The 15,841-nt window shown below is 46.4% G+C and overlaps 1 protein-coding gene across 1 annotated transcript in view; it reads left to right on the top strand.

Annotated features, from left to right (window-relative positions):
• LOC134936689 (zinc metalloproteinase-disintegrin-like lachestatin-2) overlaps window positions 1-15,841 on the top strand; it is a 199,929-nt gene that overhangs the window by 113,556 nt on the left and 70,532 nt on the right. The window contains exons 14-18 of the mRNA XM_063931868.1: window positions 808-1,003; window positions 4,855-4,951; window positions 5,051-5,195; window positions 11,879-11,959; window positions 14,733-14,808. Coding sequence (XP_063787938.1) covers window positions 808-1,003; window positions 4,855-4,951; window positions 5,051-5,195; window positions 11,879-11,959; window positions 14,733-14,808 — 595 coding nt within the window. The remainder of the gene's footprint in view (window positions 1-807; window positions 1,004-4,854; window positions 4,952-5,050; window positions 5,196-11,878; window positions 11,960-14,732; window positions 14,809-15,841) is intronic.

A 15,841-nucleotide genomic window follows, 5' to 3' on the forward strand; every position in this document is an offset into this window, starting at 1 on the left:
GGCGTGGGCTGAATGGGGGCAAGTTGGGACCGATAAAAAAATGGCAGCCGGCCGCCTGACAGTGCAGCCAGGCTGGTCAGGCCGGTGTCATCCCTCATGGAGCGGAGGGTGCCGAAGCTGCTCTCATGCTGCCAGTGTGAGAAGCCAAGTGGCGGGTTCAGGAGCAGGTCAGAAAGCGCTGCAGAGCTGCTGTAAGTGAGACACACACACTCTCTCTTTCTTTCTCACACTTTTCACTGTAGGGAGGAGAGGAATAATGAGGAGGAATGAGGTGTATGAGGTGTCAGTATAAGCGACTACCTGGCGTAATGTGTATAAGGGGCTCTACCTGGCATAATATGTATAAGGGGCTCTACCTGGCGCAATGTGTATAATGGGCTACCTGGCGCAATGTGTATAAGGGGCTCTACCTGGTGTATTGTGTGTAAGGGGCTACCTGGCGCAATGTGTATAAGGGGTTCTACCTGGCACAATGTGTATAAGGGGCTACCTGACGTAATGTGTATTATGGGTTACCTGGTGTAATGTGTATAAGTGGCTCTACTGTGGCATAACATGTATAAGGGGTACTACTGTGGGGTGTAATATACACTACTGTGCAGTGTATGTAATATGAATTCTTTAGCCACACCCCTTCCCCATGAAGCCACACCACTATATTTTTAGCGCGCATCTTAGGTGCTCACTGCCCCTATTTTAAATATGGGGGGGCACCAATTCTCTCTCTGGCACAGGGCACCAAAATGTCTAGTTGCAGCTCTGCAAATGGGGTACATGCTTAACATCCATTTGATTATTTCTCCACAGCTGAAGAAAGCAGGATCTGTGTGCAGATCCGCCAAAGACGAATGCGACTTGCCCGATATGTGTGATGGAAAATCCAACACGTGTCCCTCCGATCGCCTTCGGGTAAATGGATTTCCTTGCAGCAATGGTCAAGGTCGCTGCTATTATGGGACATGTCCCACCCACAAGAGTCAGTGTGAGAAATACTGGGGACCAGGTGAATAGTGAAAATCTGTGTGTGTAAATGTTTTAGAATTTACCAAAGAACCAAAGATAGCTCAGTATCCTCGGCACCCAATCCTCAGCCATTATCAGTCACATGCTTTTCTGCTCTCCCTCAGGAGTATTAATCATTGAGGGGCTAAATATAAAACTTATTTATGTACTATTTCTTATGTAACCTGTGGTTCTGGAAGGTGATCTTGAAAACATGCTGCTGTGGGAGTTACTTTGATGACTATCGAGTAATGATATACTGTATAGTAGTATCATTTTTGCTTCAAAATTGTCAACTGCATATTGTATGTGTTGGCTTTATACAATAAGTGTTGCACAATAAATGGCACATAAGCATACTTGTTAAAACTTTAATCTATCTCTGGGAGGTATTGGAGAGGATGCACGGGTGGGAGGGGTGGGAGGCATGGTGGTGTGAGTAGTATCTCCCTGCCCATTGGTGGATCTTGTGAGTGGTGGGCCAAGGGGCATAAATATACTTTGCCCCCCCTCCTCTGACCCACCCAAAGGTCTATTGAGTCAGTCCTGTGGGCTGGTGAGTAGGAGTGAACAAGCGCTATGTGCCTCAGGCTCTCACCTCTCAGCCTGAGAGGAGCTGCAGCTCCCCCTACACGCAGCAGCCAGCCCCTCAATGTTCGTATGCGAGGCAGCTGCTGCAGCCGAGCCTGTCACATTGCATGTCACATTGCACAGCAGTCAGGTGATGTTTAAAAAAAAAAGAAAAGTAAACTGATGCACGATAGATCAGCGGCTTTGGGGGTGGGGGGGGGGGTTTCTAGGTACTCGGAACCCCCCCCCCTGCGTGCACATATGAAACACTATACAATTATTGGGCCGATTTGGCAATAATAGGGAGAAAGGCCTGATTTATTGTATAGTGTGTATGAACTATCGTTTCTAACTCAGGCAAATCTTGCCCACAAACCCAACTGTACGATTATCGACCGATCAGTCAAGACCAAAAATCTCAGTTACAATCTCCTGATATCGAGCAGTGTGTGTGCATTCTCAATAGTCTGCCCATATGACCATGTGTAAAAATTGGAAAGTATGTGGGTAAACCCAATTTTTTTCCATTGGCCAGATTCACGAGAAGTTGTCCTCCCTCTAGGCGAATAATGGCCCAGATTGTCTTCGTGATCAATAACATCAGACAGTGTGTACCTACAGCTGACTGTATGGCTGCCAAATGCTTAAGCACCAGAAACATTTGCATTTTACCCTGTTGTTATATACAAATATTGTTTACCCTAAGCTATATTATTTGGCTATGGAATGATGTGTATGAATAATAAAATAATGTCAATTGGGCAATAATCCTCAAAAGAAAACTCAGGCGCAACTGTCCAAAATGCAAATGTAATGAAAGTAGCTATAACTATAAACCAGTCAGCAACTCTAATTAAGCCTCCGGTTTCAGTTTTAAGCCATTTTTCTGTTTTGCTTTTATACACTAAAATAATTGTTTGCCAATAGTACTGGCATTTTATCTGGTGCTAGGGAAGACTGGTTCTCCCAATCTGGCACAAATTTGAAATGCGAGGAAACAGTCCTCATATCTAGGGAAGCCAATCCCGGGCCATTTTTTCAATCCCGGGTATTGGGATTGAAAAATGGCCAATCCCAGGATTCCCAGGATACCCGGGATTGGCTTTTAACTCTGTGGCCGCCCCCTCGCCCCACCCTGCACTCCCTCAGTGCACGGCTGATGGCGCAGCGTGACCTCACGCTGCACCAGGGGAGCCGGAAGGAGGAAGTCGGGCAGTGTCTGAGCGTCCTGTGGATGCTCAACACTGATCCCTCAATCCCCGGGATTGGACCTTCCAATCCCGGGATTGAATCCCGTCCGTTTTTGGCCCTAAATCCCGGGATCCCGCTGATCCTGATCCCGGGATTGGCCACCATACTCATATCAGAAGCTGATTCTCACATGAGGACTGAAGCATTACGTGGGGGGAAGGGGGACGCTGAGCTTTCAGCTTTGTGTGATCACAGTAGGGTACAGAGTGACCTGTACAGCCATACTTCGCTGGTGAGAAGAGAGGTTTTGCCTGCACCTTCATTTGGCTTTCAGTGCTTTGTACTTCAGTGCATGGGGTATATTTACTAAGATTCGTGTTTCTGCCGAATTAGTGGGCATTTGGACTCAAATTTTATCAGTCGTATTTTTCTGCAACTTTTTGAAATCCTTTTCGGTAATTTGCTAAACTTCAGAGTTTTCATTTTTCATATTTTCCGATGTCGATGTTATTCGTATTGTCGGGCAGTGTTTTACAGGAGTGATTAGTAAAACACTGCAGGACATAACACAATGAAGCCCAGCCGGATCAGTGAGATCCGTGCAGGGCTTCATTGTGTACAGTATGAGTAGAGTTTAAACAGTTAAAAGTGTAAAAAAAATTGCGTGGGGTCCCCCCTCCTAAGCATAACCAGCCTCGGGCTCTTTGAGCCAGCCCTGGTTGTTTAAATACAGGGGAAAAATTGCCTGGGGCCCCACCATATTTAGACAAACAGCACCGAGCTCTTGGGCCGGCCCTGGTTCTAAAAATATGGGCGACGAAAGATGTAGGAGTCCCCCATATTTTTAAAACCAGCACCGGGCTCCACTAGCCGAGAAGATAATGCCACAGCCGGGGGACACTTTTATACTGGTCCCTGTGGCCGTGGCATTACCCCCCAACTAGTCACCCCTGGCCGGGGTTCTATGGAGGAGTGGGGACCCCTTGATTTAAGGGGTCCCCCCCTCCAGGCACCCAAGGACCAGGGGTGAAGCCTGAGGCTGTCCCCCCCCCCATCCCTGGGCGGTGGATGGGGTGCTGATAGCCTTTGTATGTGTAAAATAAAGAATATTGTTTTTGTCGTAGAACTACAAGTCCCAGTAAGCCTCCCCCACAAGCTGGTACTTGGAAAACCACAAGTACTAGCATGCAGGGAATAACGGGCCCGCTGGTACCTGTAGTTCTACAAAAACAAAAAATACCCAAATAAAAACAAAACACACACCTTGAAAGTATAATTTTATTCAAACACACTTACACACTCATACATACTTACCTACATCCCACGCCGAGAATCACGTCCACTTGTCCAGTAGAATCCACGGGGTACCTGTAAGGATTAAAATTATACTTACGAACCATCCAGTAAAGCTCGGTCCGAGGCTGGTTACGCTTAGGAGGGGGGACCCCACACAATTTTTTTTTACATATTTAAGCCATTCAGACCCTTTCCCACCCTTTCCCACAGATAAGCATGCACGGATCTCATTGATCCTTGCATGACTATCTGAACACGCCACCAAAAAGCAGGTCTATTTTAAAACTGTTTTTTTTTTATGAATCACATGCTTTCCCGGCAGTGTTTAGCTATTATTGGCAGTGATTGAGAATACAAATTCTTAGTAAATTACGAGTTGTATCAAATAACAGCCGTGTTTGACCGATGGTCTATTGATTCGTATTTGTGACCTCTGCCGGGAAAAACAATACGAATAGCCCCAACACTGCCAAGGTTTGTGTTTAGTAAATTCCTGAGATGACACTTAGAAAAGAAAAGCAAATTCGGAAAAAATCGGGAGCTTAGTAAATATACCCCCATGTGAGGGGGGGGGGGGTGACGCACTACATTCTAACACTAGCAGCCACTGAGAGAGGGTCAGTGCCAACACTACGGTCTAGTAGGGAATATTTAACCCATTTTTTAATAGCAATACAATTCAATTTGGATTTGGTTGTAATTAAAATGTGCATCGCATTTGTTTAAACATATTACTTTCAGGTTATGAGCTAGGTGTGCTTGCCCTAAATAGATTTTTTTCCTTTTTGCAATTAGGGTCTGATGCAGCAGATGATGACTGCTTTGAAAATAACAGAAGAAGTAATCGAGGTTATTGTCTCCAATCTGGAACCCAAATTCCTTGTGCAGCCAAGTGAGTACAGCCTGGGATCCTCGAACAGACATATGAGTATGTCAAGGGTTATATCTCAGGAACATACATGTCTAACCGCTGTCATCTCTGTGTATCTAGGGATGTTAAATGCGGAGTCTTCTACTGCAAGGGGGGTACCTCTAGACCCATCCTAAATGTTGGTTATTACTCATACTCATCAAGATGTAAATCCCTATATCCCTTTGAACTGGTGGAGACCGGAACACTCTGTGGAGAAGAAAGTGTGAGTACTCTTGGATCCTTTATTGATGACATGAACCTGAATGTACAGATGTTTCCACATGCATCATTGATGCAGTCGCGCCAAAAAGCCCTTTTTGGAGCACCAGGTCCCTGTGAGACTCTGCTAGCGCTGGGCTATTTGCTTCAAATGCATCTTAGTCGCAACGCAATGCAACTAGGACGTAACAGGAGACTGATTCATTTCATATGCAGCACTTGTATATCTGTGTGCGACTGATTCTCTGAATGTGTATACAAAGTGATACAATGTAGCAGCCGCAGCTTTTTTCCAATACAAGTTCCATTGTGCTCCGAATATAGACTCTTCACAAACAAAGTAATCAGCACAGTCTCCATGTGGGTCCTAGTTGCATTACAACATAAGCCGCCAGAAACTAGTAGTGTTGCACCTGACCTGTCGGCTCACTCACACCGGGCATCGCACACTAGGGGCAGGCTCGGACTGGCCCATAGGGGTACAGGGGAAACCACCGGTGGGCCCCACTGCCTGGGGGGCCCACCCTCTCAATTATACATTATGAATATGTTACATTATACTACACAGGTCTATGGTGTATTTTCTACAGTCCATTGCTGTTATTAATCTGGTACATTATCATGTATGCACTAGCAGTATTTACTATATATATTATTTATCAAGGGGCCCAGACCATGTACAAATGGTTTGCCAAGCCCCTAAGAATGGGCCCCTGCCACTGCATTTCCCCGATGGGCCCATCATGCCCCAGTCTGACACTGACTAGGGGTGATTCAGATCTGATTCGCTGGGCTGCTAAAATTGTTGTCCTGCGTTCAGAAAGTCGACGCCCAAGGGCAGTGTATATTCACCATTCAAGTGTGCGATTGCTTGTGTACGCCGAGCTGCAAAAAATCCACTGTGTGCAGTCTGTGAGCAGCCCAGGACTTACTCCTACAGGGCGAGGAGAACAGGCTGCGTTTTCCCTGACACTCCCAGTAAACAGTCAGTTACCACCCGCAAACGGCCTCTCCCTGTCAATCACCTTGCTAATGTCCGTGTGCTCAGAATTTTCGCACCAGCTTGTTGCTGTCCGGTGATGCCTGTTGTTTGCCGACGCGCGTGCACATTGTGGTGCATGCACAGTCTATTGCTGATCGCCCACTGTGCGAAAACGCACAGCAGCGATCAGGTCTGAATCCCCCCCACTGTGTGGCGTATTGAGGCTAGATGCATGCGGACACACCTGTATGTATATAAATGGAAGGTTGCTCCAAGTGCATGCTTTATGCCTCATACAATGGAGAAGGCCATTTTGTAGGCTTAAACTACTGTATATTCGGCCTATGGATTCACTATGACATGGCTGAGAGAAAATGTTTCAGTGATGTCACTGGTTTCTAGTGGCTTGGTAACTGAATTTGTGGAAAATGTATTAAAGTTTGGAGAGAGACAAAGGGCAGGAGGCATCGCACTCTATCCCACCACTCATCGCATGCATTCCAGCCAGTGGCGCAACTAGAAATTTTTCTCCCCCAAGCCAAAACATTATCTGGCGCCCCCACCCCCTCACCCCCCCTATAATTGCCACTAGTAAAGTGATAAATCTTTGCGCTGAAAAAAGGGGTGTGGTCTTCCTGTGATGGGCGTGGCTTTGCATAAATGGGCGTGGCATTGCAGGCAAAGACTGCCTTATACCACAGTTTTGCAACCTGCACGCCCAGACGTTGGCCACCACAGGGAAAAACAATAATCCTGATTCATGCCCCTTACATTATTTGTCATTTTTCCTCCTTATAGTAATGCCAAGTATACATTATGCCACATACTGCAATGGCCCTTAGACATAATGCCACACACCATAATGCCCCCTACACATTATGCCACACACCGTAATGCCTGTGACACATTATGACACGCATCGCAATGCCCGTTATACATTATGTTACACACTGCAATGTCCCTGATACATTATAGCACATACAATGGCTGTGACAAATTATGACACACACCGCAATGTCTGTGATACATTATGCCACACACTGCAATGACCCTGAGAGATTATACCACATACCACAATGCCCGTGATATAGTATACCACACACCGTAATGCCAGTGACACATACTGCAATGCCCGTTATACATTATGCCACACACTGCAATGCCCCTGAGACATTATACCACATACCACAATGCCCGTGATATAGTATTCCACACACATTATGACACACACCACAATGTCCGTGATACATTATGCCACACACCGCAATGCCCATTACACATTAAGTCCTACAGTAAGGCTTCTAATTACTTTTAAATTACCTGCTCGTTGCCAGAGGTTTTCATGCTCTTGGTTCCATGCATGGTGCCAGGGGTTTTCATGCTCAGGGTGTCATGCTCAATGCCAGGGGTTTCATGTGCTGGGTTTCAAGCTTGTTGCCAGGGGGTAATATTCATTGCCAGGGGTTTCATGCACTGGGTGTCAAGCTCATTGCTAGGAGGTAATGCTTGTTGCCAGGGATTTCATGAGCTGGGTGTTGTGCTTGTAACCAGGGGGTAATGCTTGTTGCTAGGGATGTGCTCTCAGTGCCACATATGCCCCCAGTGCCAGATATTCCCCTACAGTGCCAGATACACATATGCCCCAGTGCCCCATATGCCAAATATGCCCCCCCCCCCCAGTGCCAGCTACACATATACCCCCAGTGCCAAATATGCCCCCCCAGTGCCAGGTACACAATTACCCCCAGTGCCAAATATGCCCCCCCCCAGTGCCAGGTACACATTTACCCCCAGTGCCACCTACACATATACCCCCAGTGCCAAATATGCCCCCCCAGTGCCAGCTACACATATACCCCCAGTGTCAAATATGCCCCCCCAGTGCCAGGTACACATTTACCCCCAGTGCCACCTACACATATACCCCCAGTGCCAAATATGCCCCCCCAGTGCCAGCTACACATATACCCCCAGTGTCAAATATGCCCCCCCAGTGCCAGCTGCACATATACCCCCAGTGCCAAATATGCCCCCCTCCCCAGTGCCAGGTACACATACAGTATACCCCCAGTGCCAAATATGCCCCCCCCCCCAGTGCAAGGTACACATATACCCCCAGTGCCAAATCGGCGGCGGAGCCCCCCGCAGCCCTGTGCCTCCAAGTGACCGCAGTGGCTGCGGGACCCTAGTTATGCCAGTGATTTCAGCATTTATTAACGCCATATGCATAAATATTTCAGCAAAGGACAACTCTCTGGGTCAGGTGCATTTTAAGAGAGGAGAGGGCCCATGTGCAGGCTCCATGCGGGCCCCTTACTCTCTACTAGTCTACTGCGCAGGTCTCCGGGAACATGGCACCTGCACCTTGTTCCCTGGGACGGGTGTAGTATGGTATGCCGGCGGCCGGGCTCCCGGCGACCAGCATACCGGCGCCGAGAGCCCGACAGCGTGGCGAGCGCAAATGAGCCCCTTGCGGGCCCGCTGCACTCGCAACGCTGCGGGCACGGTGGCGCTATTTATTCTCCCTCCAGGAGGGTCGTGGACCCCCATGAGGGAGAATATCTGTTGGTATGCCGGCTGTCGGGATTCCGGCACCGGTATACTGTGCGCCGGGATCCCGACAGTCGGCAGCCTGAAGACCACCCCCCTGAAACATCTCTATTGCAGATGCACAAATTACTGGAAAAATGGCAGTTGTGGCCATTGTCCCAGTGATTTATGTCTGCAGCGCTGGCCACTGCAGTACTCCAGAGTGGTAAGTATAATTATATAGGTGGCTGGTGTGCGGTGTGTGGGCCCACCTAGACTTAGGGGCCCATGTGCACATATACCTTGCACCTATTAGAGATATGCCTATGCTCCCTACGGGGTCTATTCATGAGGCAGTGAAAAGAGTGAAGAAGTGAGAATTTGCATACTATAAAATTATACAGAGCAGCTGATTGGTTGCCATGGGCAACTTCTCCACTGGCTCACTTCTCCACACTTTTCACTACTTCATGAATAGACCCCATGAGAGATGTACTTCGCGGAGTGGAGATTTCTGGGTTTAGGGCCCGGGAGTCTGTCTGCACATGTGTCAAGTGACGTATGCACTGCAGTGGGTGATGGGAGGTATGAGATTGACTTCTATAGGGTAATGCCATCTACATATTTCATTGCCCCTGCTTCCAAGCCCTTGAATATACAGATGGAGCCCTCCTCATCTTGGCCTTTAATAGGATTAACTGAGCCAGGGCAGTTGGAGTTAATCCCCTGCTGTAATGACTTAATCCCCTGCTGTATTGTTCTCTCTGTATTGTATTGCATATGAGATCAATAGATGAAAGGCTTATGCTAATAAACCTTGGTGCACCTAGGCGCAGCAGAGAAGCCTAGATGAGCGTGGCTCCATCTATATTGAATTCCGGAGCTTAGTGCATATGTGGTAAGTGGCCAAGCATGTTTATCGTTGCTGTAGCCCATCCAGTGTATCAACCAATCAGTTCCTGTCATTTTTCAGAGACATGCTGTAAAATGACAGGAGCAGATTGGTTAGTACTTTATCTCACTACACTTTGAGTGGGATGTATTAACCTCTCCCGCAGCGTTAACTGGCTTTCTCTGTGGCCACCTGTCTCCTCCCTATCCCGGCGCTGCTATTTGGTTCTCCCCCTCACCACCGCGGCCACTCAGGACTCAGCGTTGCGGATGCCGCGCTGAGCCTTGGTATTCACAGACACATGCGCGCATGCCCCCTGAGTGGCCGTGGCGGTGAGGGGGAGAGTTAACGCTGCAGGAGAGGTTAGTACATCCCACAATTTATCTCTCTCCAAACTTTCATACATCTTTTCCTTTAGGCGAATGTGGTTTTGGCTGTCTCCAGTTTGAACAAGGGATGAATACACATTATTTATAAATGTATAACACCATGGGTACCTGTAAATGGGAGCCCTGTCTTCTCCACTGATGATGTGACTGCTCTAGTACAGGAACATGAGCTGTGAAAAGGTCAGATCGGTGTCCTCTTCTGAGCATGCCTGGCAAAATAATAATAATATAATAGCTGTACACATTGCTGCCTTTACCAGTCCGGTGCTGACTTCTTATATGCTGATACATCTTGGTTGTTTCAGACAGAAATCATTATTAGTATTATTGGAAAATGTCATACAAGTTCACAGTGCAGAATTTCCTATTTGCATTGACAACACCTCAGTCTGGGCCTGGTTTAGAGGTAGATGCAATGTCGATGGCGGAGGTAGTGGGGGTGCATGTGTCACAGCTGTACTGCGCATGTGCAGCAATTGATTAGTGACGGCGGATGCAGTGAGCCTTTATTCACAGAGTGATATCCCTTTCAGATCAAAATCACAGGTCTGATCACGGGCCCCACGAGGATGCGCCCCGCTCAGTCCCCTTTCACACTAGCAGCTGGAGCCGAGTTATTCCCGGACCTAGCGGTTCACACTGCACACGAGTCTTCCGTGACCCAGGTCTATCCAGCTTTGCCGTCGCCGTGGATGCTTGGATATGATGTCAAATCCAAGCACTACTGCAGGCAGCCAGTCCGGCACAACCCGTGTCATCGTGACCCAGGTTGGACCGTTAATGCTGCACCATGACCTGGGTCAGTCCCGTATCCCACCCTGGCCACTACCCGGGTTGGATTGCCGGGTCACTCGACCCGCGATCTTTTTTTCTGACCCCTTTCAGACTGAGCCATGACATGGTTCGTCCGAAAGGGGTATGAGTGACAGGTAGCACCACTGTTGGGGGAGGTAATGGAGGGGGCTAGAAAAACGCAGGCATGTTGGGGGGACATTTTCTTGGCATGCCATAGTTAGTCACTGCATATTAGTTCTCAGTTGGCCTGGCCCCGGCGTCTTTGGTGAGACGCTCATTCTGAGACAGCATAATGTTGCAAAGAGGTCCAATCATGTGGCTGATATTCTTGATGTCTCCGTTTTTGTACATGAGCGGCAGATGTGAGGCTCTGCCAGGGGGCATCTCTATACACAAGATGGTTTCTGTGTCATTAGCATACTTTCGCAAGTCTGCTGGACGAATGCAGTTGGGTCTACCTCAGAATCAGGCCATTTGTTGAGAGCAGGCCAGGCTGCAGAATGCATCGGGAGAACAATTAGACTGGAAAGACTCCAAGCCACTGGTAGACTAGACTGAAATGATATAGGGCGGGGAAAATATGGGCAAAAAAAATCTGAATACTGTCATTTTCAGAATTTGGCTGCATTTCCCTTATGGACCAAGCTCCAGTATGCGATACATTCCAGAGCTTGGACCCAGTGGGCAATGCCAGCTATAGCTGGCGTTACCCATTAGAAGACTATGGGCTTCTCTTCACAGTTCTCCCTGAGAGGGATCCAATCGGATCTCTCCCAGCACCACCTGTGGCCACAGCATCACTTCCTAAACCCCAAAGTCCTTATATCGCAAAGGACAGATCTCATCAGGAGGAATGATGATCACCTTTGTGCATTTCTAGGTACACACCAGCGTTAGTAACGCCAGTACTGTATGTATGTGATAAGCCACGAATGTACCGCATCACGGATGTACCGCATTGCAAATGCGGTGTTTAGTACATACCGCCAATAATGCAGTATGGCAATGCTAAAGTACTGCTGTGTTCTTTTAATAAATGTTGCTCCATGACCAGGTAATCTCATCTATTTATAACATTGAATCATTTTATTTTTTTTCAGGTGTGCACAGATGGGAAATGCATGAGTATGGAAAACGCTTACAGAGCTACAAATTGCTCTGCCAAGTGCCCAGGACATGAGGTGAGATCCAGTTGTACAAATTGTAGATCCACTTTCATCATTGGTTCCACTCTGTCATTTAACCCTTTGATTTGACTATCTAGGTCAGTGGTTCCAAAATATTTTTGAATCACGGCGCCCTAGAGTATCAGAATTTTTTCCACGGCACCCCCAGGCCAATGGTTTCTTATTGAGACATTTAGGGTGGAATTCAAATGTTTGAAAAGTCGGTTAGGTGTCTGTTTTTTCCTGTCTATTAGATAGGAAAAAACAGACACCCAACTGATTTTTGAAACATTTGAATCTCCCCCTTAGAAAGAGATAATAAATTAAGTAGATTGTGTTTCTATGTCATCCTTAGGTTTAGTTGTGTGGCGAGGGACAAGACTTGCTTCTGTTTGTCCACATATTTTATGATTGGCAGCCACCAGCACTGGTTTTGCCTAGTATATTGACCATAAATAATTTTGATTGGTCCTTTTCCCAACCAATCCATGGCACTTATGCAAGTGTCCCGAGGCACACCGTTTGAGAATCACTGATCTTGGGGCTCATTTTTCAATGAGTGATTTAACTCTTTTTGATAAAACTCATTGTGTAAGATCAATGATACGCCAGCCAATCAGCTCCTAACTGGCATGTTCAGCTCCTGTCATGTCATATGAAAAATGACAGTTGTGAGCTGATTGTGTGGAGCATAATTTATCATACGCAACAAGTTTTATCATTCACAAGAGTTTTATCACTCATTAATAAAGGAGTCCTTAGTTTGGATGATTTTGGATAAAAGTATATAAAAGAAAAAATCAAGAAATAATGAAACTCCAGGAAAGGTCCAGTAAATAGGTAATACTGTGTATAGGGACTAACAATAAAGTTTGTAGATGACAAACTGAAATGATCCTCAGGGATTGGATTTAGAGGCACCTGGGCAGCTGTCCTAAGCAGGAAGTTTGGATAGGAAGATTCTACACATTTAGTACTTAAGGATTACGTGTCATGATCTGTGTCCAGGGATGGACTGGCCCACAGGGGTACAGGAGGAACCCCTGGTGGGCCCAACTGCCTGGGGACCCTCCTCCATCTCTAGGGATCAGGTTCCAGACCTGATTATAATGATACATTATACATATGTTACCTTGTACTACACAGGACTAGTGAGTATTTTTTACAGTGCATTTCTGGTATTAATCTAGTACATTATCATGCATGTGCTAGCAGTATTTACTATATATATTTATCAAGGGGCCTGGCCCATGCACTCTCTAATGGTTAGGCAAACCAATATGGTGGCTGAAGACTAGCTACATCCCTAAACATTGGCCCCTACCACAGCATCTTCCCCAGTGGGCCTTTTATGCCTCAGTCCAGTTTCAAAAAAGTTACATTTCTACAACATCTAAAATAATTTTACTGTTATTTACTACTAGAATAAAACTAGTATGCTAATTTGCTAACTGGACCGTTTAGTATAATCCAATTGTAAAGCTCAATGGAATATGTTGCCACTATATAAATAAATGCAAATCAATAATACACTGACTCTTCTAACAGGGCATTGTACATTTCAATCAAAGCAGTTGTAGTGAACTTTCCTGGAAATCCAGTGAGCTAGCGATTAATATTCCCGCACCAATGGAAAGCTGCGTCACTGTAATTCCCCTTTTTAATGCAAACTGTACATGGTGCAATAGAAAATATTTTACTGCCATAATTTTGATACAGCAGTAAGGGTCTGATTCTCAGTCAGATGTGGATGTTTAGGTGTGACGCAACGGAAAGTCTAGATATGCTACATCTACGCCATCCCCCCCCCCCCTCCCTTGATCTATTACTTTAGTTGCCCAACCAAAAAAGTCAATAAGTTGGCATGATCGCCCCTCACAAGTAAATCCATTTAGTATGGGATGCTGTAAATTTCCCCACTGCTGATGTAAGGCTCAGTGGTCGGTAGTTGCTTGCCTCTTCCTTACTTCCACTTTTGTGCAGTGGGATTACATTTGTTCTTTTCCAGTCCTCTGGATTTACTCCTGTAGCTAGTGACTGGTTGAATAATTCCGTTAATGGTGCTACCATCTGGCCCGAAATGATTTATCCACTTTCAGTTTTGAGAGTTCTGTTAGGACCTTCTCCTCTGTAAATGTACCTTCATCTACCTCATTTTTCTGAATATATCTGCAATTTAACTGTGGCCCATTCCTCTCTCATTTAGTAGTGAATACTGAAGAAAATAATTATTAAGATGATCTGCTATTACATTGTCTCCCTGCAACAAGATTCTCAGGGGTATACTTACTGAAGTACAGGTTTTCAGAAGTGGGGATGTTGCCCATAGCAACTAATCAAATTCTGGCTATTATCTTCTAGAAGGTGCTAGATAAATGATAAGTAGATTCTGATTGGTTGCTGTGGGCAACATCTCCACTTCAATAAACCTACACTTTAGTAAATATACCCCTCATTCTTTTTCTTTAGTCTTATTATTCCGCCTGTTGATTTTCTGCTGTCACTTATAAACCTAAAGAAAAATTTCCCCCCTTTACCTATTGATGGGCCGTTTTCTCCTCAGCCTGATTACCTTCCTAACCTCCTTCTGTCTAACAAGATACTTCTCTAGTTTGTCTTTATTATTCTGATTGTGCTTATATTTCAGATTTTACTTATCATTTATCTAGCACCTTCTAGAAGATATTAGCCATCAGCTGTTTCGTTGCTATGGGCAACATCTCCACATCTGAATACCCGCACTTTAGTAAATATACCTATAAGTGACTACACCATGTTCTTCCTACAGGTTTGTAACGATAAAATGGAGTGCCAGTGTGAGGAAGGAGGTGCACCTTACAACTGCAACACCAGGGCTGATTTTAGTAAGTGAATATTGGTGGATGGATATATACAGTATTTTTAAGGATTATCCGGTCTGCAGCGATCTTATGACCAATGGCATATTTCCACAAGACACATAAGGCACCACTTGCTGGGGTGGCACGGTAACCCCTCCCCTACTTACAAATCCTTCTGTAACTACTGCCTGTGCCACTGCTGTGATCATCAGGACACAGGCATGTACAGGCACCACCAGAGCAATACAGGCATACAGATGCTGCCAGGGCAATACAGTCATGTACAGATGCCGCCAGGGCAATACAGGCATACAGATGGAGCCACGCTCATCTAGGCTTCTCTGCTGTGCCTAGGTGCACCAAGGTTTATTAGCATAAGCCTTTCATCTGTTCTCAGCTGCAATACAATACAGAGAGAACAATACAGCAGGGGATTAAGTCCGACTGCCCTGGCTCAGTTTATCCTATTAAAGACAAAGATGAGGAGGGTTCCATCTGTATACAGGCACTGCCAGAGCAATACAGGCATATACAGGTGCAGCCAGAGCAATACAGGCATTAAAAAATTAGAGATGAGCAGGTTTGGTTCTCGGAGAACCGAACCCGCCCGAACGTCACCACCTGAGCCCGGATCCGAGTTAGGCTCGGGTTTTCCCGTCTGACTCGGAAACCAGAATGAGGCAAAATGTCATCATCCCGCTGTCGGATTCTCGCAGGGTTTGGACTCCATATAAGGAGCCGCGCGTCGCCGCCATTTTCACTCCGGCATTGGAGAGCGTAGAGAGAGGCCGTGTCTCCATCCTCAGTGTCCTGCATCAGTTCAGTGTTAGTGTCTTGTCCAGTCACAGTGGTTGTGTCTTCTGCTGCCATATGTCCAGTGCTGCTGTATAAGTCCAGTCCAGTGGGGATGTGTTGTGCTGCATCAGTCCAGTCACAGTGGTGATGTCCCCTGCTGCTATATGTCCAGTGCTGCTGTAAAAGTCCAGTCCTGTGGTGCTGTGTTGTCCTGCATCAGTTCAGTGGTAGTGTATTGTGCTGCATCAGTCCAGTCACAGTG

Source organism: Pseudophryne corroboree, chromosome 6, assembly GCF_028390025.1.
Source record: "Pseudophryne corroboree isolate aPseCor3 chromosome 6, aPseCor3.hap2, whole genome shotgun sequence".
NCBI classification, from domain to species: domain Eukaryota; kingdom Metazoa; phylum Chordata; class Amphibia; order Anura; family Myobatrachidae; genus Pseudophryne; species Pseudophryne corroboree.